We start from the raw sequence: 27,758 nt of genomic DNA, 5'->3' as shown, positions 1-27,758 counted from the left end.
ATTGATTCCAAAGCTTGCACCCTTGCCCAGTGCTGTAGAAGAAATGACTCGCTATTTAGAATCAGCAGAGGGGGACCTTGGGAACCAACTGATCCATCCCTTTTGTTTTAAAGGTGTGGAAACTGAGGCATAAGAGAGGAATTGCTTTTCTCAAGGCAGGCAGGAAGTATCAGAGCCATGATTCAATCCCAGTTTTTCTTATACTAGGATCCATTGCTAGAGCACTGCGCCTGGAACCAGTAAGGCCTGAGTTCACATCCAATCTCAAACATTTACCAGCAGTGTGACCCTGGGCAAGTCCCTTAATTCTGTTTGTCAGTTTCCTCATCTAAAAAATGAATTGGAGAAGGAAATGGCGAACTACTCCAGAATTTCTGCAAGAAAACCCCAATGAAATCAAAAAGAGAGGACTGAAACAATGAAACAACAAGAAGCATCTGCTGTCTCTCTGTCTCCCTCCCTCTCCCCCCCCTTCTCTCTCCTGTATTCCTGCTGGAAAATAAAATATATTTGAGAGTTCTCCAAATATGCATCCATTTTGCTAATGACAAAGCATAATGACAGAGCACTAGTTAATGTTCATAGGAAGGAAAAGAGCAAATTCATGATGGGGGGGAGGGAAGGAGGAGAAGGCTATGTTTACACTTCTCTTTATGAAGAAGAATTATTATTTGTTAGTATAAGTAAAACTCTGTGTTTTGATTACAAGTCAGCAAAAGGAAAGTGTTGGCTGAGACAGGGTTCCCGCTGGAAAATGCAAGATGTAAGAAATTCAAACACATTTTCATTCACTCATGGGCACACCATGGGTGTTCCTGCTTAAAACAAATACATGAGTAGCCTTGACAACAGAATTGTATTAGGGATCTTTATTCATGAATTTATTCTTATTTTTCCCTGCTGGTAAAGTAACTGTCCTTAGTTGAAATATTATTGGTGACTATTAAGCTTTTTTTCCATCACATTTGAATTGAGCCTTAAAGAAAGCGAAGCTTTCTAAAAGATGGAAATGAGGAAGAAGTGTTTCCAGGGATCCGGTGGCCTATACAAAGAAACAGAAGTGAGAGATGATGTGTCAAGTTTAGGGGAACGGCAAATCCCATATTTGTCTGGAACAGAGTGTAGGAAGTACAGTAATGTAAAATAAGTCTGAAAGAGATAAGCTAATGCTAGATGGTAACAAGCTTTCAATACCAAAATGAAGAGTTTACATTTTATCCTGGATGCAACAAGGAGAAACTGAAAATCCTCCAGGAAGACCTGCCCTTAGGAAAGATTATTTGGGGCTATTTATAGAGATTATAAAGTCTCACTTTTGTTATACTCATTCTAATTTTATTAACAAGCATTTATGGAGTACCTGATATGTGCCCATTACTTAGGAAGACAAAAGATATCATTCCTGCCCACAAAGAATTCCTTGTCAAATAGAAGTTTGGCACAGTAGAAAGAGTTCTCAATTTAGAGTCAGAAAATGGAACGAGGGCATCTCAGAGCTATGTGACTTTGGACAAGCCATTTTGTCACTCTCCATCATTAAAATGGGCATGATATTACTTGTAATGCTGATTTTGCAAGATTTCTGAAATGAAAGCATTTTATAAACCTTGAAGTACAACAAAAATATGAGTCATTGCTATTGCTATGGTGATAAAAATGAGAAGGCCATCTAGTTCAATCTCCTCATTTGACAGAAAAACAAGCTGAGGCCCAGGAGAGACAATGACTTAACCTCCATCTAGACAGTCCCAGAACCGTGACATAACAGGCAAGAGTAACTGAGACAAAGGGGTACTGTTAGATTTCAAAAAACTGAGAAGTCAGTGCAGGCTTGAGGAGCCAAGACCAGATTCACAAAAGGTAGGGCATGGGAGCTACAGTCAGAAGGAAGAAAGAGTTTAGCCAGATGGATACACAAGAATCCATTTTTTGGTGTGTTCGTCAGTCTTCACTGCTGCCCATTGGTGCTGTGGGAGAAATAAGGTTCCTACCTTCAGGGGCTTCTCTTGAGTTCTCTCAAATCTGCCCTGGACTAGAGAATTTCTAAAGCCCTCCATCCATTCCCTTTTAGTCTTCCAGCCAGCTCCCAATCATAGAAAAAATGGGAAAGTCCCCCTGTTCCTACTAGACTGAGTCAGATACCAGAAAGGTGGAGAATTCTGCTCCTTCTTCTCCCTCCTCTTTGCATCATAACTTAGTATTCCACCAAAAAAAAAAAAAAAAAGCCAAAAACCAACTCTGATTTTCCCAGCACCGCTCAGGAACCAAAGCTGTGCAGTGATGTTGGGATGCCCTCTTGTGGCTGCTTGGACCCACAGTCTTGTTTTAGATAAGCAAAGTGAGCCAAGTCCTTTTCCATTCTTGCCCGGCCGGTCAGCTTCTGGGCATGGGCCCCTGGAGGCCCTATTTTCTGCCACTTCCAGCATATGCCTTCCACCACAGCCAGACCTGCTTGTCCCTCTTCCATCACAGAGACACCATATGAGATCTCACCTTCCCTCCTGGAATGCCCTGTCTTCTCTACTTCCCTCTGTACCTCCTCGTTCCACAATGGTCTCTGACCTTCTCAGAATCTCTGTATGACTTATAAAAAAGGAGTCTTAAGGCTGGGAGGAATCTCCCTCTAACTCCCTAAATTTATAATGGGGGAATGGAGGCTTATGGAGGTTGTGTAACTCAGTGTTTGAAAAAATTAGTCTTACTCTTATATAGTCTTTATTGCTTTGTAACATTCTTTCATTTTTATACATCATGGTCTTCTAAACTACATTAAATGATTTCTGAAGTCTCTTCTGATTCTCAAATTCTAAATATCTCTGAATCTATTAGGACCAATTGTTTTTTCCTCAGTAGTATTTTATTTTTCCAAATACATATAAAAGTAGTTTTTAACATTCATTTTGTAAGATTTTGTGTTCCAAATTTTTCTCCCTACCTCTATTGCTTCCCCTCTCCCCAAGACAGCAAGCAATCTATAATAGGTTAAATATGTGCAGTCCTTTTAAACATATTTCCATATTCATCATGTTGTACAAGAAAAATCAGACTAAAAAAGGAAAAAACTACAAGAAAAAAAGCAAACAAACAAAAAATATCGTTTCAATTCGCATTCAGAATCCACATTACTCTTTTTAGATACGGATAGCATTTTCTATCCCAAGTCTATTGGAATTGCCTCCTGCATTATTGAGAGAGCCAAATCTATCAGAGTAGAACCAATTCTTCTAGAGAGCAGGGACGATGTCATATTAATCAACTAATCAAAAGGCATTTAGTAAATGTTATATGACTGATATTATGCTAGGCACTGGGGAATATGAATACAGACGTGAAATAAGCATATTTCTTGGGCTAAACATGGCCAGGCCCAAGCCTAAGGGAGCTTACACTCTAGAGGGAGAGATATTTGTACAACATATAAAATAATTTTGAAAGAACACATCTTATCAGGTGGAAGGAATCAGAAAAGGTAGAAAGTAGTACTTGAACTAAGTCTTGAAAATTCCAAGAGATGAAGATGAGGAGGGGAGGTATGTCAGCCATAGCAAATAACCAGTCATAGCAACAGAATGGAAATGGAAGGTAACGTGGGCAGAGCCATGTGGCTGAATCCAGGAGTTCCGGGATGGGAATCAGGTCTAAGAAGATGGAAAGGACTGGACTAAAGAATTTCTAACCAGCCAGGTCTGGCTGGCCAGAGGCTGGTTGTTACTCAGCCTCTGAATGATGCACTAGAACAAGAAGTTTGTTTGATACCTAAAAGCAGACTTCCTCTGTTCCAGGTATGTGAAGGGCTACCCTCCCAACTCACCATATATCGGAAGCTCTCCTACTCTGTGCCATCTGCTCCCTGTGAAAGCCCCTTTCTGCTGCCTGAGATTAGATAAGGTAAGAGTGCGTCAGGTAAGGTTCCTTAGGGTCAAGAGGACCTAACGCTATCACCCACTGACGCCATTTGATAGCTCTAATAATGGCCACTCAGCACGTAAGCCAAACGTTACTCCCTAAGCCCACAAAGGCTGGATCACACCTCAATATGTTTGTTGCCTTCATGTAAGAAGCTAAAGGGTGTGACCCTCTAATATTGGCTGGAGCCTTGTGGATTTAACAAGGCAGGACTGAGCTGTTAGTCTTCATTTTACTGCCCCCGGGGACATGCATTCAGTTAGCTGCCCAGCCCTGTGGAGTCAGCCCCCTATATTGTGCTATTCTCTGTGCTAAGAGGTGAGGCTGTCGTCCTTGTTGTAAAAGCAACAGCCAGGGGCAGTTGGGTGGCGCAGTGGATAGAACAGGGCCTGAGTTCCAATCCGACCTCAGACACTTAGCACTTCCTGGCTGTGTTACCCTGGACAAGTCACTTAGCCCCAATTGCCTCAGCAAAAGTTAAATAAATAAATAACAAAAAAGCAATTGCCAGGAAGAATTGTGAACATAATCTAGAATGCCTTCTACAATAGGTTTTCAGAATGGGTCTTCAAATTGTTTGCTTGCCTGAGCGTCATGAATTCCCAGGGTGTCACATATGTACATTATTTGGGTACATAGTCCAAAGTCAAGTATAAAGGCTCATGTGTATGAGATAATGTATGTAACCTCCCCTAGAGTCCTGCTCCAGTGTCCCATCATGGCACGGCAGGGGCCCCTCAAAGATTCCATGCCAGGGCAGCACAAAGTTTGGCAGATGCAACCAAACCTGGAAGATTTTGAGCATGAGTCCAATATAGAGATGCCATCCAAGAACCAATCTTGCTAAATTAGAGGAGCTCATACCCAGGTTGACCACAAAATGTTAGTTGACAGTCAGTCAACATGTACTAAGTTGTAGAGGGCTTGTGATCTGTGTCAGTGAAGAAATGTCCACACTGACAAAAACAGAGATATTGAAATACTAAAGTAATGTACATAAGGAACTGTGCAAACTTTCAGGCGCTAAAGAACATGTGTGGGTCAATATTGCTGTCATTTTTATATAGAATTCCAGAATTTGAAAGTTGGAAAGGTCATTCAGTTAGTCAATAGGCATTTATTCAGTTTCAATTACTGTGCTAAACTCTGAAGATACAAATGAGGCAAAAGGCAGTCTTTCCCCTCAAAAAGCTTACAATCTAATGAAGGGGCTCACCAGCCAATGAAAAGAATCTACATGAAAGGAATCCCCCCTCTAACATTCCTGACATAGCCAGCCTTGCTTAAAGACTTCCAAGTACGTTCCCCCAAGGAGGGGAACTCGAGGCAGCCCATCGATAGAAAGTTTTCCTTCCTGACATCAAGCTTCAATGCATCTCTCAACAGTTTCCACCCACTGCCTCTGTTTCTGCCCACTGGAATCAAAAGGAACCAGGCTAAACCTTCTTCCACTGGACAATTCTTCAACTACTTGATGACAGTTACCATCACCTCTGAGCCTTCTCTTCTCCAAGCAAATTCATTCTCATATCCCAGCCCATATATTTTGTTTCTTTCAACAGAATGGTTTCTGCTCTACAATAACACACACACACACACACACACACACACACACACACTACACTACACTCCTTCATCTTTTTACATAGCCAACATTAATGCAAAGGTTGACATTTTTCTCCAAATGGACAATAATAGACAAAGGTCTGGCTCTGTTCATAGCATTCCAAAATAGAAAAGTAAATGAAACTTTGATCAACCCTGAATGTTCTCCAGATGCTATCACCACATCAATTATAAATAGAATAGTGACTGTCTATCTATTAGTTCTCAGGGTGCTATTTTTGTGCAGGGCAACAGCCAGCATATTGACTCTATCTGTCCTCTGCATGTTTCTTCCACATGGAGCCTTAATACTGGCTGACAAGGTCTGCTTTCTGGCTCTTATCTTCATCCAGGGCTGCAAGCACAACAGTTATGAAGATGCTAAAGCCTATGGCTTTAAGAACAAATTGATCATAGTTTCTGCAGAGACTGCTGGAAATGGGCTGTATAACTTCATTGTTCCACTCCGGGCATATTATAGATCTAGGAAGGAGCTAAATCCCATAGTTTTGCTTCTGGACAACAAGTAAGTACACTGACAAGCTGTTCCATTTGTGTAACAAACTAAAAAAGAAAAGAGCCCACTAATATTGGCAGGGCTTTTCTGGCTTTAACTAAGACATAAATTGAGTTGGGTTCATTTGTTTAAGATCATTTTCTGCCCCAGGTAGAACTGAATGACCCGGGAATATGAGTTAAACCTTCACCCATGTCTGCAGAGCTTAAACATTTTGTCATTGAAAAAGATTATCTCTCATTCCCTGGACCTATCCTACACTCTCATCCCCTCAACACAGCTTAAACTTGACTTCTCCTCTCCCTTTTTCTGACTTTGAAATCCTAATCATTCTTCAACAATCATAGAAAAAAATTTCTGACAAAATTATAATGGGATTATATATGACCCTTTCATCAATAGAGCATAAACTCTGGATTGGGTTTCTAGAGGTGGAATGGGTATGGATTGGGCCATTCCAGATCTTCTTAAACCTAAGGAATAGAGTTGTTGGCTAACTAGATAGTCTAATTAGGGGTCATTTCTATGTCCAAGCAATAGATTAAAGTTTTCTTTAATAGGCCTAGAAATTGTTCGTTTAGGGATGAAAAGGCTGTTAGTCTAGGGAACAGTCAAAAAAAGTTGAAATAAAGCCTATTCACCTAGATGTTCAACAAAGCTATTATAGGAGATAAATATAAAACATTAGGACACTAAAAATAGGGTGTCAGGAGTGCTAGAGCTCAGATGAGCTGAGACAGCCGTGAATCACAGAGATTCAGACTAGACCTAAAATCTCATTGACAGAGGAAACTCTCAGCTAAAGAAACTCCTGTCAAAGCAGGTCAGTCCTTTCTCTGCAAGTTTTGGTCTTAGAGACTTGCCTAGAATTTTAAGAGTTTAAGTGACTTGCCTGGGTCACCAGTGTGACACCCAAGTCTTCCTTTTCTTGAGGTCACCTCTCTATCCACTCTGCAACAATGCCTCTCTACATTGTGGGAGAGGAGGGAAGTTCCAAAAGGGGGCAGGACTGCTGCTGAGGGTAGATAAGAAAATGATAATCACATAAGAGAGAAAATAAAACTACTCCATCTTTCTAGTTTGCTTCTATTGTCCTGCCAAAGAGAATGATCGTGGCCTTAGAGCAAAAATAGTCAATGGGAAGCTGAAACCCATAGTAAGTAAAGAGATAGAGACCTCCCTTCTGGCTGACACTGAGGCATTCAAGGTCCACATACTCTAAGCAAGTGGGTTTGACTTTAATTCTTAGTCACATTTGAGAACATATTATTAAAGGTAAAGTTTATGAGCATTTGGAAGGAGAAGTTAATTACTGAAAACCAGAATGACTTCAGCAAGCAAATGCTATCCAGTACAGTTGTTGTATGTTATTTGGTTTTACTATTTGTCCTTGTTACAATGGAATGCTCACAAGGAAAGAGGGGATCCTGATGAAGGAGGATATGTACAGAAATTGTTATGATGTCCAAACAAAAGATACCAAGAAATTTATTTTAAAATAGGCTAAACTGATTTCCTTTGTAATCGCAGTTATTTCCCTGGGAAATCAGGAGAAAATATGGAAGTCATTTAACTATATTCAACAAAGTCTCTTGTGCTATTATCTTATGTTCAACAGAGGAAAAGATGAGTCCAGTTAGGTATATTCTCAATAGGATGGATAGTTGAACCCGAAAAATAACCTTTAATGGCTCTATGACAAGTAGAAAGGAGACTTCTAGTGTAGTGCCTCAGGGATCTGTCCTTAACGATTTATTGCTTAACATTATTATAAATAGCAAAGAGAAGGCATTGATGGCAGGTTTATTAAATATGCAGGTGATGCAAAGCTGGGGAAAATACCAAATATATGATATGACAAAGTCTGGATCCAAAAAGATTTCAATCTAATTGGGTAAAATTCCATAAGGCAAATGCAAAAATTTACACTAAGGTTCAAAAGATCAACTTTATAAGTACAAGAGGTATATCATGAGAGCCAATCTTCTTTAAAAAAAAAAGAAAAAACAGCATTATACTGGATTACAAACTCATTTCAGTCAATGGTATGATATGAGAGCAAACAATAAAAACACTAAACAGTGCTAATGTGGACCACATTGAGAAGTTTGATATCTAAAATAAGGGCTTCTGTCCAATTTCTAATCACATGTTGAATGTTGCTTTCAATTCTGGATGCCATATTTTAGGAAACTAGAATCCATTCAAAGGAATGTGACCAGAACTAAAAACCATACCATACAAAGATCATCTGAAGAATTAGAATGCTTTGCTTGAAGGAGAGAGGACTTGAAACAGAACTAGTCACTGGTCTTTGAATGTTTGAAGTATGTGGAAAAGAATTACATGGTTCCAGAAGGCAGATCTAGAAACTAAACATTGCCAAGATACAGATTTAGTCTTTGTGTAAAGAAAAACATCCTAATATTAGAACTGTCCAAAAGTAAAATGAACTGCTTTGGATAACAATGGTTGCGTCACCCCACCTCTACCTTTTAAACTTCAAAAGACGTGTTTAAGTAAAGGCTACATGAACACCTGTCTGAAATGTGGCTTGGGAATGAGCTATTTGACCTCTGATTAACTAGATAATCTTATTTAACTCAGAAATTCTACAATTCTATAGTTAAAGCCAGTACTTTCTCCACAACTATACTTTGCCTTTTTTCTTTCTTTTCCAAGCAGAAAGTTAATCCTAAGGAATCTTGGTCACCCTTCAAAATTGAATTTGCATATCCCTAGAATATAATTTTCTGAGTCTGAGTGACCCAATGGGATAACAATAGATTATACTTAATTATGGCAGCTCATGCCCAAAAGAGGTATATATAGGGACAAGACAGAAGGGAAAGTTCTAGGAACAGTCCATTCTCTTTAGATATTGACTACCAAAACCTTCTTCTCTCCCTGGTTCCACTTAAGCCCAGATGAACCAAAGTTATACACTGAATAAAGCTGTCCAGGGCCAGGGAAATCTGGGGGCCAATGACTCTACCAGGCCTAGCTTTAGGATTTTGAGGTTATCTTTTCCTTCACCTTTGATGTTTGTGTCCCCCCATAGGCCAGATCACCACTTCCTTGAAGCCATCTGCTGTTTTCCTATGGTCTACTATATGGAAGGCTCCGTTGACAAGTAAGAGTCAGTTCAAGGATCAAATTGTATCATGAAAGGTAGACAGAAGAGAAGGGACCTGATATTAGGGAGTGGGAGTGAGCCACTCTGCCCTCTCTAGACCCACACCAGATTACTTTAGAAATAACCAAGAATTATCGGATTGAACTCCTCCCTTGTTGCCTTCCTTTTCTTCCCTCTCCTCTCTCTCCTCTCTCTCCTTTTTTTTTTTATCATGTCCCATCTTCTCTGCTTCTTCTGTTTTCAATTTTCCTCTTTTTATTCCCTTGACTTTTCTTCTATATGTAAGTCAATCAGATGCTAATGGGTTAATGTTGAGACTTGTGCTAGATTGAAGGAAAAAGGAAGCAATTCCAACCCAAACTCCCTCATTCTTACTTCCCTCTAGAAGTCTGAGAGGAAATGTAGATCATATTCAAACTTCCTATAACCATGTGGGAACATCTCCCATGGAAGGGAAAGAAAAGGGGGTGGTATCTAAATTCCCAGGCTCCACAGTTTTCCGAGGAGTCTGAAAGGCGCCTTCTCCCAAGTTCTGCGCCATGATATGTTGGCGTGTGGTGGATTTCTCCCCTGAACTCTCTGGTCAGCCCCTGCCCATTCCACAGCCCCTTAGACTCTCCTCGAGCTTCCTAGCCTCCTCATGTCCTTCAGTGTCTCTTCTCAACCCCCTTGCAGTCTAGTTTTCTCGGGGGCTCAGGCTTTCTGGCCTCATTTCTCCAACGTTCTCCTCTTTTGGGCCTCTCCTAGCCTGGATAGCCTCCTACAGTGTGGGATCATATATGCTGACAACCTAGTGGTCGTGGACAAAGAGAGCACCATGAGTGCCGAGGAGGATTACATGGCAGACGCCAAGACCATTGTAAATGTGCAGACCATGTTCCGGTGAGTCTGGGCGAGATGTCACCTCTCTGCTCCCAAGCCATTGAGTCTTAGAAACTTGCAAAGATCTCATTCCTGCAGTGCTCTGTTCCCATGACAACTGGCTAGTCTGATGAATCCAGCTGTGTCCCTAGGACCCAGTAGAAGAAAATGTCCAAGGCTACATTGATAAGCTAGAAGGAATCACAGAGATCATCTGTCTCAGACAAAAATGGCAGCCATAAAACTATACAAAAGGATCCCTGTAAGCCACTAGTAGACTTGGGAAATCACATATTAAGATTAGCTATGTTTTATTATAACTTTATTATGTTACATATCACCCAATTATATTTTCATTTGGTTTGGGCCATACTTAAGAATATTATGGGCCATGTCTGGCCTGTGAGCCTTGTGTTTGACCCCTCTGATCTAGTTCAACCAATTTACCATAATTTATAAATGGTAAAAACTGACTTTCCCAAAGTCCTACAGACAGTACCCTAACAAAGCCAGACTTCATACCAACACCTCATGACTCTGAGGTCATGTTCTTTCTATTGTCCTCTGTCCTGACTGGATTATGCAAGATTTTATAGAATGTTGAGTTGCAAGGAATTTCAGAGACCAATCTTGTCTAAACTGAGATCTTATTTTCAAGGTCACATGCCACATTTTAAGAGGAACATAAAACATTAGATAAGTTAATTTCCCTTTGTGGGTCTCCCTTCATTTGAAAACATGAAAAATTAGAATATCATACTAATACCCTTCCAATTCTAAAATTCTATAAACCTAAGTTTCTACTCCTACTTTTTTTGCTACTCTTCCTTTCTGGAGCACCTGGGAAAACTATACTGGGAAAACCTTCCCCTTATCCCCAGGCCTTGACAACTCTCTTTCCCAACAGTTATTCTCCCTTCTTATCTTTCTTTCTTTTTTCTCCCCAGGTTGTTCCCAAGTCTCAGCATCATAACTGAGTTGACCCACCCTTCAAACATGAGGTTCATGCAGTTCCGGGCCAAAGACAGCTATTCATTGGCCCTCTCCAAACTGGAAAAGGTAGGGTTTGTGCTGGCCAGACCCCTGAGTTTTAACTTCAAGATTCTGTGAAGAACCTAAGTTGTTCTACACCCAGTTGCTTTTAGTGACCTCTTAGAAGCTAGAGAAAAACTTAAAGAAAGGCAAAATGAGATTATCAAGACATAGAAATTAGGTCTTTTGGAAGATATTTGGATGAGTATAGGAAAAGTTTAAAGAACAGTTTAATTATTGCCATCAAGTGTTTGATGTCTGTTTGGTGTGACCAAACTGTGATGTTTCATGGGGATCCTACCCTTTTGATTTTCTGGTTCTTTCCCTCTCAGTGATGCCTTAAGCTTTATGTTGTGTTCTTTCCTACAGAGGGAGAGAGAGAATGGTTCTAATCTGGCCTTCATGTTCCGCCTCCCATTTGCAGCAGGCAGAGTTTTCAGCATTAGTATGTTGGATACCTTGCTCTATCAGGTGGGTTGTAAGGCACTGGAGAGATCTGCACCTTAAGTAAGTGGATACCTCAAAGTGCTTCCCCTGGATAAGAGAGGAATTCTGTGTGTTTATGCATTTAGTGTGTTATGTATAATTTGGGGGAAAGGAGGGACACAGTGCAGAAGGTCTGTGTGTCTGTCCATGCATATAATAGTTTGTGAGTATGTGTGTCCAGTGGGGAATAAATGTGTGTGTATCCAAATGTGATAGTGCTATATGTCTTAATATAGGAGTGAATGAATGAAATGAAATGAATGAAAAGGCTTGAATGAAATTTATTAAGTTTTTACTGTGTGCCAAGGACTGTACTTAGCACCAAGGATGCAAATAGATAAAACTAGACGATGCCTACACTAAGGGGGGAAATGATCCATATAAAAGAATTCAACTGTAGGTTAGAAGAAAGACCTAAAAAACAAGTCAGCTAGGCCTTGGAATTCAGGGTAAGTCTTGAAAGACTTTAGGAAGTAGAGGAAGGGCAGATGGCAAAGCCTAGTTGTACTCTACCTCTCTGAAAGGCCAGTAGTTGGTCATTCCCAGCTCATCCAAGTGGTGTGAACATCTGTGTTTTTTCCAACTTGCCTCCCCGTAACATCTGGTCCCAGGTCAAGAGAGGACTCAAGAAAAAGTAAAAGAGAAAAGACTCCCCTTAGTGGCAGTTCTTCATGACCCTGCTGTCCCATGTGGTCTGGGCAGCCACAGATAATCAATAGAGGAATAAAGGGAAAGTAGGAGTATATGTAATGCCTTGTGGGGATTTGTCTGGGTGGGGAGGAATTCTATGTGTGTGCCCTATGTATGTTCTCTAAAAAAAAAGTATTGATATCTTCTCTCCTTACATCACATTCATTTTCAAATGTACCCTTCCCCCCAACCTCATAAATCATCTATTGTAACCAAAAAAATGTTAAAAGGAACAGGGAAGGAAGCAGTATAAAAAACCAACCAACATAGCATATCTGACAGTATATCCAGTATTCTACTTACAAAGGCTTCATTTCTGCAAAAAGGCAGAAGCACATTTTCTCAATTCTTCTCTGGGGCCCAAGCTCAGACCATTATCATTTCTATGGGTGTGGGTGTGGGTGTGTGTATTCACATATGCAACAGTTTGTGAGTGGGCTCTATGGATGACAATCATGATACATGTGCTTGATTGGAATTGGATCCATAGGCATAGCTATTTGTGCCAGTTTATTACATTCTTGCTCTCTATCTATCCTTTTCTCATTTCCTCCCAGTCATTTGTGAAGGACTACATGATCTCAATTACGAGGTTATTACTGGGTCTTGACACAACCCCAGGATCAGGATACCTCTGTGCCGTAAGTAAAGGTTTCTTCCATATTTCAATGATTTTCTGGATATTCTACTTAGAGGTCGTGGACCAATGCTTCAAATTCAAGAGGTCTAAAACCAGCCTCATTGTCTCCTCCACTACTAAAATCTGCCCTTCTCCGAACTGCTAACCTCTGTGTCTAATGATGATGCTTCCATTCTCCTAGTCATTCGGACTCTTTACATTGACATCATCTTTGACTCTCAGAGACAGTATGGAAGTATAATGGCAAGTGCATTCATTAGATTTAGGGTCAAAGAACCTAGGTTCAAATCCCATACGTTTCATTTACTACCTGTATGATGATGGGCAAATCAACTGGACATCAGTCTCATCTGTAAAATGCGGGGTTGAGCTAGGAGACAACATAGTCTCTAAATCTGTTCCAATTCTAGATCATGGGTTCTTGATCATTTTTGTGCCTTGGAAACTTGATGAAGCCTAAAGACCCCATCTCAGAATAATATTTTTGAATGTGTAAAATAAAACACACAGAACTACAAAAGAAAACAATTATATTGAACTACAGTTTTAAAATATTTTAAAACAAATTCATAAACCCTTATTCCAGATTTATGATCTCTCCCATTTCACTGAATTATTGTACTTTTAATTATGCACTACTATTTGAACATCCTTGATACAAAAATTTTTTAAATGTCACAGTCTTTGTTCTCAAGGAACTTACAATCTACTCTGGTTAGGGGTAGGGGAAGAAGACTTGAATCCAAAGAAGTACAATACAAGGTAGGTCAAAAAAGATGTCATACATAGTTCTATAGGAAAAATTGAGGAAGGAGAGGATGTTTTTAGTTATTGGGGGGAAAGCATTAGGTATCATGGAAGAAATGGATATCTGACCTAAACTTTGAAGGAAGAAAAATCTTTGAAAGACAAAGACAAGGAGTATGCAAATTCTAGATATAGAAGGTTGTCTTAACAAATACACAGAAGTAAGAAAGCCTAGGATAACATTGGGGAGAAACTAACAATCCAGAATGGCTAGAGAAGAATAATTTTAAATGAGACTAGAAAGGTAAGCTGGAGCCAGATTATGGAGAGTTTTGAATGCCAAACTAAATAGTTTGTCTCTTAGCCTAAACACAATAAGGGAATTATTGAAAGTTCTTTAATTAATCTGGAAATAGATATGGTCAGGCCTGTGTCTTAGAATTTTACTTTAGCAGCTGCGTAAAGGATGGTTTGGAGAAAAGAGAGTCTTGAGGCCAGAAGACCAAACGGGAAGCTATTTTAATAGTCTAAATTACAGGTGGTTAGAGCCTGAACTAGAGTGTAAAGGAAGGAATAGATGTGATAGACATGAAAAATGGATCAACAGGATTCAGCAACTAATTAGGTACAGGAGAACTCCAAGATATCAAACCAAAGTGACTAGAAATTGATTGTGTTATCAACAGAAATAGGAAAGTTGGGAGAAAAATCCCAGAATGGGGAAAGAAGGAATGCAGATAATGAGTTGAGTTTTAGTATTGTTGAGTTTGAGATTCAAAATAGTTGTTAAGACATTTCTACTTTAGAAATAACTTCATCAGATCTCTGCCAAGAAAAGGCCAAATGGGGACAACAAGGGCTGGGCAAGGCTGTCACAACTGAGCAACAACCAGAGAGAAGTTTTCCTGATGCCAGGACCAGCCTTCTAGCCACTGTGCCACCCAAAATGCCCTTATTAATATGCCTATTAGCAACCTTTGTGTTATATATGTTTATTTTAATATGTGCCTATTAACACTTTTATGTTATATATTATGTGTTAATTTTAATATGTGCCTATTAACAATCTTTGTGTTATATGTTATATTTTAATTTTAATGTATGCCTATTAACAATTTTGTATTATCTTAATTTTTAACATATGCCTATTAAAAATTTTTGTTTTAAAAAAAAAAGAAAATTATCTTTGCATATATTTTGAAAAGAAAAGGCTATTTTAAAAGAAGCTTACATTAAGCTTTTATTTACTTTTATGCAAAAAAAAAAAAAAAAAAGAAAGCACTTCATCATCTGATAGCCTTCCCTACCTACAGTAGCCATTCTAGTTCAAGTCCCCAACTATGGAGTATTGTTATGGGAGCATCAAAGAATCCCAGAGTATGAGAGTTGGCAGAGATCTCAGCAGCCACCTTCTTATCCCTTCTTAGTATCTTCATACTGCTGCCCAAAAAGTCCTCCTATAATTCTGCCACTGCTTTCCTTAAAAATCTTCACTGGGTCTCCATTGCCTATGAAATAAACCACAAATACTAAATCCAGTTTATTTCAAACTACTCTTCTTCCAGTCACTCTACATTGCAGCCAAAATAAATCATACATTCTCTTCTCTATTGTGCTGTTCCCATGCCATTTTCATATGACTTGACATACCTACAATGGATGACTTTCCCCATTTACCACCCCCACAATGCACCTCTCAAATCTCCATTTTTGAAGTCCTTCCCTTTCTTCAAAATCTAACTCATGCCATCACTTTGCCTTTCCTAAAAAGCCTTGGCTCAAATTAAAGTAATCTCTCCCCATCCCTCAAATTTCATAGCACTTTACCTGGATCTCTTCCTTGTAATTCAATCATTTGTGTATGCACCTTTTGTTCAATTAAAATATAAGCTCCTATTTTTAATTAAAAAATAAATAATTAGAAAGAATTTTTTAAAGATCTCTTTAACAGTAAGATCTTGACTGTATCTGTCATCCTCATAACCCAGCATGGTACCTTGCTTGTCTGAGGTATTTAACCAGTGTTTGGATTAGAATAGAATTTGGCCTGAGTAGTGAATGAGAGATTGGATTTGAAGATAGTGGCAATCTAGGCCTAGGGAATAATGTAAGTAAATGTATAGAGAGAAAGGCATAAGATTATCTTAAATAATCTAGGCTAGGCTCATAAAAAGTGTAGTGTGCAAATTAAATAAGGACTTTGAGAAACAGTCAAAAATGTGTACATTGTTCGTGGTTTTAAAGAGTTTCTCAAACGTTTATCAATCTTAGTGCCCAGTTTCTTCCTAAAAGGCTTTTTCTTGCCCCAGATGAAGATCACAGATGATGATCTGTGGATCCGGACCTACGGGCGCCTCTTTCAGAAGCTCTGCTCATCCAGTGCTGAAATCCCCATCGGCATCTACAGGACAGAGTCTCACATGTTTTCCACATCAGAGGTAGGGAGTGGAACCAACCCCAGAATTTGCCAACTCAGATGACTCACTCTCCTAATATCCCAGAGGGAGGAGTCTCCCCATCAGCACTGCTGGGAATTTCACAGCTGAGAAATTCAGTTTAGTTCTTATTGCATATCAAAGCTGGAAATAACCTCAGAGATCATCTAATCCAACTCATTTATTTAACATATGGTTGAGCTGCGGCTTAGGCTATAGAAGGAACTTGCCCAGCAAAATCTAAGAAGTTAGTAGCGAATCCAAGGATCCAATTTAAGTCCTTGCTTCCTGGTTCATAACTCCTTCTATGACCGTTGGGAACTACAAGGCCACAGCATTTCTGCATTTGCCAGCTCTACTCTTTTATCCTTTGGCTTCTTTTCTTTTAATTTACCAATCTGTTGTTGTTGTTCTTTTTAAGTCCCTGGTGTGCCATCCTGCTGTGGATGTAGTATTTAGATGCTAATTTGCTACATCAGGAGCCAGTGTCCCCTTGGTGTTACACAGTGAAACAGCTGAGAAATGTGGCTTAACACAGCAGGTGAAAAGGCATTCCTGTTGGAGGATGCCAAGTTGATCTCTTGAGATCCTGGATCAACTTCAGTGTGCAATGGGTTTGCACTGAGAGTCTGGTTTTAAAGCCCTGTGTTGCCAGCTGGTATAATCATCAGAGAAATCAGAGCATCTGATTCTAAGGATTTTCTATAGTGTTCACTTCAGAGGATATGAGCTCCTGCTCTCTTGTGGACCTTGGCCTAAGACTTAGGGCCTAGCCGGGGGGCAAGAAGAGTCTGGAAGACTGGTGATACATTCTGAATTAACCCAAACTGCATGTAATTTTCTTTTGTACAGCCTCATGACCTCAGAGCCCAGGTGAGTAATATTTGCCCTTCAAATGTTAACTGAATATTTTAAAAAAGCCAATTTGGTATCTCACAATCATTATAGAAAATCCTGCCTGAACCATAAAGTCCCAGTTTGCATGAACTGATATAAAGATGCTATGCTTTGGCACAGATCCTTTGGCTCCAACAAAAGCTAGGGCAGCAGGGAGAGAATCTTAAGAGATTTGCTACAAGAAGTAGTGTGGCCAAAAGGAGGTGTTCGCTTCTTTTTAATTCTCTTCTACTTCCTTACTGCAATTTCTGACTGCGATGAAAGAATAAAACTCCACAGTCATTCCAAGTCCATTCAAGTACATACTGCGCTCCCCACAGCCCCAGTTAGGGGCGCTGTGAGGGCAATAAGAGAAGGCAGCGTCTCTGCCTATGGTGTAGTTGGGGCGACAGGTGAAGACAAAGAACAAATGAAAACAATTTCTTAGGGGGTAGTTTACAGTAATGTATTGAAATGAATGTATTTACCTAGCAGTATATGGCCAGATATTAAGTGTTACGTACCAGGGGATGTTTCCCTAGTTATCCACCTCTGCGTAAGGATCTGCTATCCGTAATTCAAACATCTGTGATTTCTTCATGTAGGTAGACCCTCCACCTCCCTATTGGTACAGATTTGGGAGAATTACTATTGTCAAAATATTCAATACCCTGTCTCCAGGGTTAGCTCAACTAGTCCTCCAACACCAAGGATAGTCTGAAAGTCAGCCCATACTCAGAACATAGAAAGTAGACTATTAGAGCTGCAAAGGATAAATAAATGAGTTAGCTGATTGATTAGTGAAATAATAATATAAGTATATTAAATATAAAAAATAAAAATTAAATATTAAATGTAAAAACGATCTGGCCCCGCCTCCTTGTTCAAGGATTAGGGTCACTAGGAAGAAGCAGCTTAGGGCCAGAGCTGGGACGAGAACCCGTGTTTTTTCCCATTTGGTCCTGCTGCCCCCCCCCCCTCACCTTGCCCATTTTCGTTGGTTTGCCCAGTCCCAAATCTCCGTTAACGTGGAGGACTGTGAAGACACCAAGGATGTCAAGGACCACTGGAGTAGTAGGTCCGGGAGCGGAACCAGCCACCACCGCCCTCACCGCAACTCCTGCACCAGCGACCAGTCCGATCACCCCCTCCTGCGGCGCAAGAGCATGCAGTGGGCCCGCCGGCTCAGCCGCAAGGGCCACAAGAACACCAGCAAGACCGCCGAGTGGATCAACCAGCAGCGCCTGAGCCTCTATCGGCGCTCCGAGCGCCAGGAGCTGTCGGAGCTCGTCAAAAACCGAATGAAACATCTCGGGCTCCCCACCACGGGCTACGGTAAGTGGCGGGCGGGAGAGGACCTTCTCCCCGAATTCGGTCACCCCCGGCCTGAGGCGCAGGCGCGGCTGCAGGACCTGGGCAGAGCCCGGGGCGTCCCGGTCCCCATGCTCCTTCCAGTTTGACACCAGTTGGGAAGGAGGCGCGTATCTGTGACTTAGCACACGTGTGCTCTTAACCCAGGAACGTTTTTCCACAGCTGTGCTAGAGATGCGGCCCCCCCAGTGCCTCCTTCCCCTCCCTTCCCATATGAGGGTATGTTTCTGGGCGGGGGTGGGGGGGTGGGGGAGGAGGAGGTGGGAGCGGGTGATCTGTGCTGGGATGTGAGCCTTGGAGTTCCCACTGCAAGTCTAAGTCCCAGGGTGCACAGCGTCCAGCCAGGAATCCATCCTGAGTTTGGCCTGGAGTTCACCGCTAAGTTGCACTGAAGCCCTTAGTCCTTGATTTTCTTGCCTTTTTTTTTTTCTTTTTAAAGACACACATCCTGCTATTTATGTGTTTCCACAGCTGCTCACCTTAGAGATCTTCTAAGCTGCCCTCCTCATTTAACAGATGATGAAACTGAGGTCCAGAGAAGGGACAAGATTTGCCTAAGGTCAAAGAGTAAGTTAGTGGCAGATCCAGGAGAAGGAAACAATCTCCTGGCTCCCGGTCCGGTCCGACATCACCCTCTGCTCTCTCCCAGAGAGCGCGGAACTGTGATGTGGGGACAAAGCAGAGACCAAAGTGAAGGGTGTGAGCTGGGGAAAAGGGGGAGATGAGCTCCACTAGGCTGGGTGGGATCAGGTTGGCAATCTGAAGGGCCGGAGCGCACCTCAAGGGCCAGCTCCTGCCTTTCGTTTCAAGCGTGTGTGTGTCTGATCTTCGTCTCTGTAGCCTTTAACCAAGATTCTCAGGGGCAGGAGCCCTCCTCTCAGAAGTGGGAGTGGGGTAGCAGAAGCATGCGCTCCTCCGGCTCTTCTCTCTCTCCCTTTTTCTGTGGTGTGGCTTTTTGGTTTTAAAAAACCATAGTTGTCTCTGCATTATCCTCAGAAAACCTCATGGTCAGTTCCTCATGATGAGCATAATTCTACTAGCAAGTATGTGGCAGGACGCCACTTCCTCTTAGCCCATGTGGACTCGAGATCCAACGAGACACTTTAAAAGCCAGAACGTTTGCTAGCCCCAACTCAGGGACCGTGCAGTAACAAGTATAGAAAGAGAAAGGCCAAGATTAGCTCTGCTGACCATCATGTAGTAATAGCTAATATTCATTTAGCATCTACTATGAGCCAGGTACTGAGCTAATTACTCCACAAATAATATCTTATTTGATCCTTGAAACAACCCTGCAAGGCAGATGTTTCTATTATCCCCATTTTAAAGATAGGGAAATTGAGACAAAGAGAAAGTAAGTGACCTGTCCCCAGAGTCCTACAAGGTGGTGAATGTCTGAGATCAAATTTGAACTCAGGTCTTTATGACTTCAAGCCTAGAACTCACTCCACTACCCTAGAGGTGATGTCTGACTCATGAAATAAGGAGGAGGGATGAGTAAGATCCAGATGGTTAGAATGAGAAAAGAAGACTGCTTTCTAGCTTTTTTCAAGGCAGGTTTTCACAGTATGGCTTCAACATTTATTTTAAATGGTTTGGTTTCTCCCAAGTATCATACATGCACACATTAAAATACAAAGACCCATTTATGGGACTATAAGACCTTAGGATGTAGAAATGGAAGAGATTATGGAGAATATAAATTTAAAAGACCTGATTTTATAAATGAGAAAACTGTGACATGAGGTGATTTGTCATAGGTCACATAGGTATTGTGAGGGGTAGAAAAAGAGAAAGGGAGGGGAAGGGAATAAGCATTTATTAAATTTCAACTGTGTACCAGGCACTGTGCTAAGCACTTTACAAATACTATCTCATTTGATCCTCATAACAACTCTGGGAGGGAGATATTATTATTCCCATTATACAGGGTCACATAGCTAGTATCTGAGGACAACTTGGAACTTAGATCTTCCCCTCTCCCAACTGAACATTCTCTTCATTGTAGTAACATTAGCTGCTTCTGTAGTAGATAGAATAGACAGGATTTGAATCTAAATCCTCTGATTGCTAATCCACTCTTTCCTCTGCACTATGCTGTCTTTCAAAGGTAACTAGAAATGATATTATGGTTTAATTACTTTTCTGTTTCCTCTTCTACCAATGGCAAATAATGAAAATGGTCACTTTGCGAATGTGTGAGTGTGTGTGTATGTGTGTGTGTGTGTGTGTGTGTGTGTGCATGTGTGGTCATTAAATATGAGTCCCCATCCTCTGATACTGTATTACAGGACATACTATGAATACTGAATACTGAAATCATTGCTACCTCCAAAGCCAATTCAAAGTAAGAAGGTTGAAAAACAAATCTTAGTCACCTTTGAGTGAGGATGGGAAAGTTGTAGAGGAGGAAGAAAGAATCTAACCCACAAAGCCAGAACCTTTTCCCCACTCCTAAATTATAATCTCTCTCCCTCCTTCCCTTCTTCTTTTCCTCCTTCCCTCCCTCCTTTCCTCCCCTCTCTCTACATAGGTATTATGAGGGGTAGAAAAAGAAAAAGGAAGGGGAAGGGAATAAGGAATTATTAAATTTCTACTGTGCACCAGGCACTGTGCTAAGCACTTTACAAATATCTCATTGGATCCTCACAATAACCCTGGGAGGGAGATGTTATTATCCCCATTTTACAGGGTCACACAGCTAGTATCTGAGGACAACTTGGAACGGTGGTCTTCCTGACTCCTTTCCTCCCACCCTCTTCCCCTCCCCCCTCCCTTCCTCCCTCCTCTCTCTCTCTCTCTCTCTCTCTCTCTCTCTCTCTCTCCCCACCCCCCATGCATGTTCATGGAACTCATATTCTCAGAGCCAACACCCCTCAATATCTCCTCAAAATAAAAAAAAATAAACTAAACCCAACGCATACCTCAAAGGCCATCTACTCCAACCCATTTTACACATGAGCAAACTAAGGCCTAGAAAGAGTAAATCAAGCCCATGGTCATGCAGCTAGTTAAGAGTCAGAAGCAGCACTTGAATCCAAGATCAGCCTGACTCCAACTCCAGCCCTTTAACCTTTGCACAACAGTGCCCCCAGTATTTAAGATACTTCTACCGTTAAATGCTGCCTCTGGAAAAAGGTAATGCGATTGAGCTATTGTCAGTCACTCATACATTTAGTGTGAATTAGTTCACCGGATCTTTTCCCAAGAGACCTGGGGGTGAAATGTAATGAGGGACAGGAGAAAGCCCGAGGGAGCACTGGCTGGGACCTTGGTCACCACAGGCCAGCTCCGCAGCCCGGGCGCCCCATTGGGTCCCGTCCCAGTGCAAGCCGCCCCGAGCCCGGAGGTCTTGAATGATACAGGACTTTAGGAAAGTTCGAGAAGTGCCGGGACGCCCTCCTTGCAGCCAGCGTGTTAGCGCGGCTGGAATCTTTTGCTCAGGGGCTCTCCTCTCCCAGCCGCGTCCTCGTTCTCGGGCCGCTGGGGCAGCATCGTGGGCGAGCGCGCCGGTCCCTCCTTCCTTCCTGTCCCTTTTCCCTCTCCCTCCGCCCTCTCTGCGCTGGCCCGAGCTGCGGAGCCTCCCTCTCCGATTCTCGCCCAATCGCCGCTTGCTGATCTCTCTCTCTCTCTCTCTGTTTATGTCTGTACCTCTTTCTGTGTGTTCTGTAGAGGATGTAGCAAATTTAACAGCCAGTGATGTGATGAATCGTGTAAACCTTGGATATTTGCAAGGTAATTCTGCCCCCCCGCCCGGAGTCGAGCCTGACTCAGAGCACACAAGCATGATAGGAACATGCCAGCTCCCTCCACTGACCCGCGCCTCCCCAGCCGCCCCTCCCCCCGCTGGGGTCGGGCTGCCGCAGGCGAGGCGGAGGCTCCTGGGACCCCGAGCTCAGGGCCCCCTGAAAGGAAACCTTGTTATTCGAGGAAAGACCGAGGCGGATGCTGCTCAGAGCCCCGAAAGGCAGGGACTGCTATCCATGTCTGACAGTTAAGGGAACTAGCGAGAAAAGCGACTTGCTCAGGATCTCACAGCTAGTTCAAAGCCAGAGCTGGAATCCCGATGTTCTGACTCTCGTTCCAGGGTCGTTTGGTTTTCCCCTAAGCCACACTCTCTTAAAGGGATCCCTTCCCAAGGATGACTCTAAAAAAATAATAAAATAAAACATTGCAGACGTCAGCGCTGCGGTCCGTGGGGTTAATGACCCTCCAGCCCCGCTCAGTGATTCTCCTACGGCGTGAGGGGCGTGCCCTCCTGCTACACCAGACGGGGGAAGACAAATCAATGTAGCAAAGTCTCTTTGAAGAATGATGCTCAAAAGAGGTCCACAGTGGACTTTTTATAATCAATTATCAATTTGTGTATCAATTATTGGTTTGGGAGTGAGAGTCTGGTAGAAAGAAGAACACCGGAAGTTAGGAGTTAGGAGCCTGGGTTCCAGTCTCAGCCCTCACACTTGACAGCTGCTAAGTGAACAAGGGCGAGTCTGTTCATACCTCTCTGATTATTATAAAATAATAATCTTCATCCATATGATAATTTCTATCTATAAAATGGTAATACTTATATTACCATCATCAAAGGTTGTTATGAGAAAAGGTTATCTAAAAGCGCCATAACAATATAAATTATTATTATCATTACCTAAAATCAACATCCTGTATTATTTTTTACTATTCATTCATTTGCACAAATTTGCCATAGTTAGTAGCAGGGAAATTTCAGCCCAGCCTCCTCCAGAATTGTGCCATGTATCAAATTCATATCTGAGTTGGTTGAGCTTTCTATTCTCCATTGGGGATCTTCCCTTTTGGGGGAGGGGTGTCCTAGACCCCTCCGACAGTCTGGTGAAACCTAGCAGAGAATATACTTCATAGAATAATGTTTTTAAATGCATGGAATACATAGGATTACAAAGAAAACCAAATATATTTAAATGCAGCTACCAAAAAATATTTTTACGTTCACTTATTCCAGGTTAAGAACCCTTCCTTGTTAGATGTAACTCATTAATGTTGAATTTGGAATTCTAATCAAAAGTCTCCATTAATTCTAGCATCTCTTAAACAAGAGCAACATTAGATTTAGAAGGAGCCAAGAGTTGAAAGAGTTCTACTCATTTTCAGGGACTAGTCCTTCTATTTGGGGTTACTCAAGGGGAGAGTCTTCTCAATGAGAGCCCTTCCACCAGCAGTCATTACCTTCTTTTGTTAGTAAAACAAAGACCTGCTGGAAACCACCACATTCTTGACTCACCCCCCCAAGAAGAAAGGACTTGGGCTTCAGACTTGCCCAGAAGTAGCTGGCTGGAATAAGCATTTCTCCGAGAACTGAAGGAAAATCCACTGCCCAGTAGTGATTAGAAATATTATAAACCAGGGGGGTTCTAAATCTTTTTTTTTTAAATATATATATATCCTGGACCCTTCTGGCAATCTGGTAAAACCTATGGACCCATTTTCAAAATAGCGTTTTTTAATGCATAAAATGAAATATATAGGATTGCAAATGAAACTAATTATATTGAAATAAATTTATTGAAATATTTTTTTAAAATAAAGTCATGGACTCCAAGTTAAGAACTGCTGCCTTTCATCGAAAGGCAGCAAGGTTCTGGGGACATATATTAGGCCTCTAAGCTGGGGAAATCAGGATGACCACTCTAATCTCTTACAGTTTAAGGGAATTGAATGGGAGATTTATGGCCCTGGCTAGAACGCAGTGGATGGGAAAAGTTGGCATTTTCTTACGATCGTGTGCTTTTTCTTTTATGCCCTTCACCTCCCTCTGAAAATTGGGTTCCAGGAATGATTCTCATGGAAGGCCCATGCTTTGTAATATACTGCTACTTCCTGGATGGTGCTGGCCAAAGCTGAGATTTGCTTGTTCATCTGTTTCCCTTTCAAGCCAACTTCTGAAAGCCCTTGGTTTGAGGACCCCGATTCCCGTGGTCCAGGAGTCCCTCCTTTTGGGTCTGGCTTCTCAACGATTAGTCTGCTCTGGGAACGGTGTGACTGGTGTCCTCAGGCCCAGCAGCCCCAGGACAGTGGCAGTACAGTGCATGGGTGAATGCTTGTATGTGGTGCATGGTGCCATTGGACAGCGTGGCTTCTCCATGAAGCCCTCAGTGCCCACTCCCCAGCCCTCCCCACCCTGCCACTGGCTGCACCCTGAGGATGACTAAGATGGAGCAAGTCCTTCTGTCCCTCATCCTGATTCTCTGCTCCCCTTTCCCCATCTTCCTTCCTTACTGTAAGGCTCTGGGCAGGAATACTGGCAGTGCTGATGGGCAGCCTCACCTCCAGCTCCATGATGTTCTTATGGACAAGCCAGGAATTATGGTCATGCCTTGAGGGAAACTTGATTTTGTATCATGTACTTGTTATTGTCCCCCCAGAGAATTCACTGGAGATATCCCACAGATTATTAATACCAAGTAACAGATTCAATTATATATTTCAGTCTTATAAAATTTGGTTAAATGTCCATTGTAGACAAGGCTCTGGGTCTAACGCTAGGCATAAAAAAAGATAAATACAATAAAGAGCCTGCTCTCAATGATCTTATAATCTGATTTCATAGGAGACATTCACATATTAATAGGAAAGGAGAGTGAGATAAGTACACCATAAAATGAGTATAGCAAATATTTATTAATGCTTCTATACTGCATTTGACCTTTTGGGGAAGACAAAAATGGATAAGATATGGTCCCTGACTTCAAAGCTCAAAGTTCAGTCCTTAGAAATAAGGCATATACACATAAAAAGAGAAATCAGTGTAATCTGTATCCAAAGACTGGAATAAACATAGTATTTTGGGAGTTCAAGAAAGGAAGAGTCAGTAGATTAGAGAATTCAGGACAGACTGCCCAATGGTCTGGAGTTTGGTCTGGGCTTTGAGGAATGGGTTAAGTTCAGACAGGAATAAGAAAAAGGGAAATTATCCCATAAGACAATGGGTTCTCAAATTTTTTGATCTCAAGATTTTACACTCTTAAAAATTATTGAGGATGCCAAAGAGCTATTGTGTACATGGGAGAAATTTTAAATGACAAATTTTGAAATAGTTATCAAGTCATTTAAAATCACAACAATCCATTACATGTTAATATAAAATATTAATATGAAAAATAACTCTTTTGGAAAATCAAAACAAAAAATGGTGAGGAGAATGGCCTTATTTTACACATTTTTGCAAATCTCTAGTGTCTGCCATAGTAGAAGAGAGTATCTCCTGTTTGCTTTTGCATTCATTCTGTTACAATATGTGGTTTGATTAAGATAGATGGAACAGGGGAAAGTACTTAGAATAGTACATTTTAATGTTATTATGAAAATAGTTTCAACTTTGAGGACCCCTTAATATAGTCTTAGCAATTTCCAGGAGTCCTTGAACTTTTGAGAACTGCTTCCATAAGCAAAGGCATTGAGAATATATAAAGTATATTCAAGGGGAAGTGAATTTAGTACCATAGTTTTATGAATGAGATGTTGCTTAATCATTAGAGAGGTAATTAAACAAAAAACAGAGTTCTGATCCTCCCAGTCCATTTCCACTCAATTTCCTAACACACCAAAACCCCACTCCTTGTGTCATCAAGTATCAGAAATCAGGGCTGATTTTAGTTTACCCACAGGAAACATGCCTTCTTCTGCATAGGGAGATGAGCTTTTACAGGTCTGTGTCATTCCTTTATGCTATCTCTTTTAATGGATCATGGGTCCAAGTAGACAAATAAAAACATTCTGGAAAATGGACCTGAAAAAAGAGATTTTTAAAAGACAAAAGGAAAAAGTAGTGCAAGGGAAGATGATGAGAAATAAGATTACTGGGTATTGCCAGATTTTACTTGCAAATTGCTAGGTATACTAAAGATATTTAGCAAAGATTTACTAAATTCAATTACACTTTTAAATTTTATTTAAAAGAACCTAATCCAAATGCTGATTGCCAATTTTTTTCATTTCTAAGCTTAAAAGCCATCGCAGGTTAGGTGGAGGAGAGCAGTTTGTAGTCTGATGCCCTTCTTTTCTGCCACCCTGTGCTGGATACTAGGGTTCCTACTAATAAGCCTTGCAGAAAGGGAAGATGTTCTGTCCTTCCCTACTCCCACCTGGTCTCACCTCTCCATTCAGCCATCCATTCATCCTGTACTTGATGCACCCTGCCCAGAATTGTCTCAAGTATTTGAACAGCCATGTTGATGCATTTCTCCATGTGGTGTGGTTTCTCCATCTCCATGACCTGCTGACATATATACCCCAGCTGGTTGCTTTTCTACTCATAGCTGAAAGATGGCACAAGCCACCTGCAACATCCACGTTTCTCTCCCCCACAATTCAGGCGTTCTGCTTTTGAGGTCAGTTGTATCCACATTGGTGGTTGTATTGGTGGCTTAAAATAAGTGACCCAGTGGAGAAGATTAATTTTTTCCAATGGGTTAGGAAGAAATAGGAAAAAAAATACAAGCATGGTTTTAATTATATCAACTTTGTATGTTTATAAAACTTTGCAAGTTATAAAATGTTTTACATTTTTAAAAACCTTTTCATAGCCACCCCTAACAATAGCCATCTGAGGTAGGCAGAGGATGAAAATGCAGAGAGATGAGGAAACATGCTTCAGTTTATATTGTTGGCTAGGACTAGAATCTGGGTCTTTCTACTCTTCCATATGTCCTGGAAGAACATCTTGCTCACTCATTAAGTAAAAACTCTGACTAGATCACTTCCTTTTATCTGGAAACATTCTGTCTAGCTGCTGCATTATGAGAATCCTAGGCTTTATTCAACCTCTGAATTGCCATTTTGAAGAAACAAAATCGTCATTAAAAGGGGAAAATCTAAATTTTGGTTATTTCATTTGACTTGGCCAAGTTTGTTTTTTTTGTTTGTTTGTTTTTTGTTTTCTTTCTTTTATTGGATATAGTTTTTCTTTTACCACTGACGTAAATGCTGATGTGATTGTTTTCTCAAGGGCAAGGTAAGATTCTGACTATAGACATGAAGAATATAAGATCTTTGGGTAAAAGAACTAAGGTTGCTCATAGCTGGTAAGCGAATGAGTGCCTCTTGGGGCAGGGGTTATCCTATACTTTGTGCCTACATTGTTATCAAATTTTGCCAGGCATTTTTTCTGTCAAAAATTAGCAGTAGGACTCTCTCCAATAGTAGCAAGAGTTCACGTCCAATTTCATTTTCAGATAGTTCTGTTAGAAAGTTTTTCTTTACTTGAAGCATATATTTGACATCACAAAGATATCTATGGTAAGAACAAGAGGTGAACTAGTCACATAGTGAGAGCAAGGGATAACATTAAACCTTATTGTGCCATCCCTGAAGACCTAGGGAAATGTCTCCAGGGCACTGAGTAAATCTTCCTTAGAGGATCTGTGAGAAAGCATGGACAAGAATCACACAGAATGTGAAGACTGTAGATGGGCTGTGACT

The 27,758-nt window shown here is 41.2% G+C and overlaps 1 protein-coding gene across 2 annotated transcripts in view; it reads left to right on the top strand.

Moving 5' to 3' along the window:
* KCNT1 (potassium sodium-activated channel subfamily T member 1) overlaps nt 1-27,758 on the top strand; it is a 131,303-nt gene that overhangs the window by 90,113 nt on the left and 13,432 nt on the right. Inside the window, exons 20-30 of one of the 2 annotated variants that reach the window (XM_051980355.1) lie at nt 3,783-3,888; nt 5,865-6,037; nt 9,090-9,161; nt 9,912-10,046; nt 10,973-11,084; nt 11,427-11,528; nt 12,791-12,874; nt 15,930-16,058; nt 16,908-16,928; nt 17,942-18,266; nt 21,975-22,037. In XM_051980355.1, the coding sequence (XP_051836315.1) occupies nt 3,783-3,888; nt 5,865-6,037; nt 9,090-9,161; nt 9,912-10,046; nt 10,973-11,084; nt 11,427-11,528; nt 12,791-12,874; nt 15,930-16,058; nt 16,908-16,928; nt 17,942-18,266; nt 21,975-22,037 (1,322 nt within the window). The remainder of the gene's footprint in view (nt 1-3,782; nt 3,889-5,864; nt 6,038-9,089; nt 9,162-9,911; nt 10,047-10,972; nt 11,085-11,426; nt 11,529-12,790; nt 12,875-15,929; nt 16,059-16,907; nt 16,929-17,941; nt 18,267-21,974; nt 22,038-27,758) is intronic. The other variant, XM_051980356.1, reaches the window with a different exon arrangement.

Source organism: Antechinus flavipes, chromosome 2, assembly GCF_016432865.1.
Source record: "Antechinus flavipes isolate AdamAnt ecotype Samford, QLD, Australia chromosome 2, AdamAnt_v2, whole genome shotgun sequence".
Taxonomy (NCBI): Eukaryota; Metazoa; Chordata; class Mammalia; order Dasyuromorphia; family Dasyuridae; genus Antechinus; species Antechinus flavipes.
This window is presented reverse-complemented; position numbering and strand designations above follow the sequence as displayed.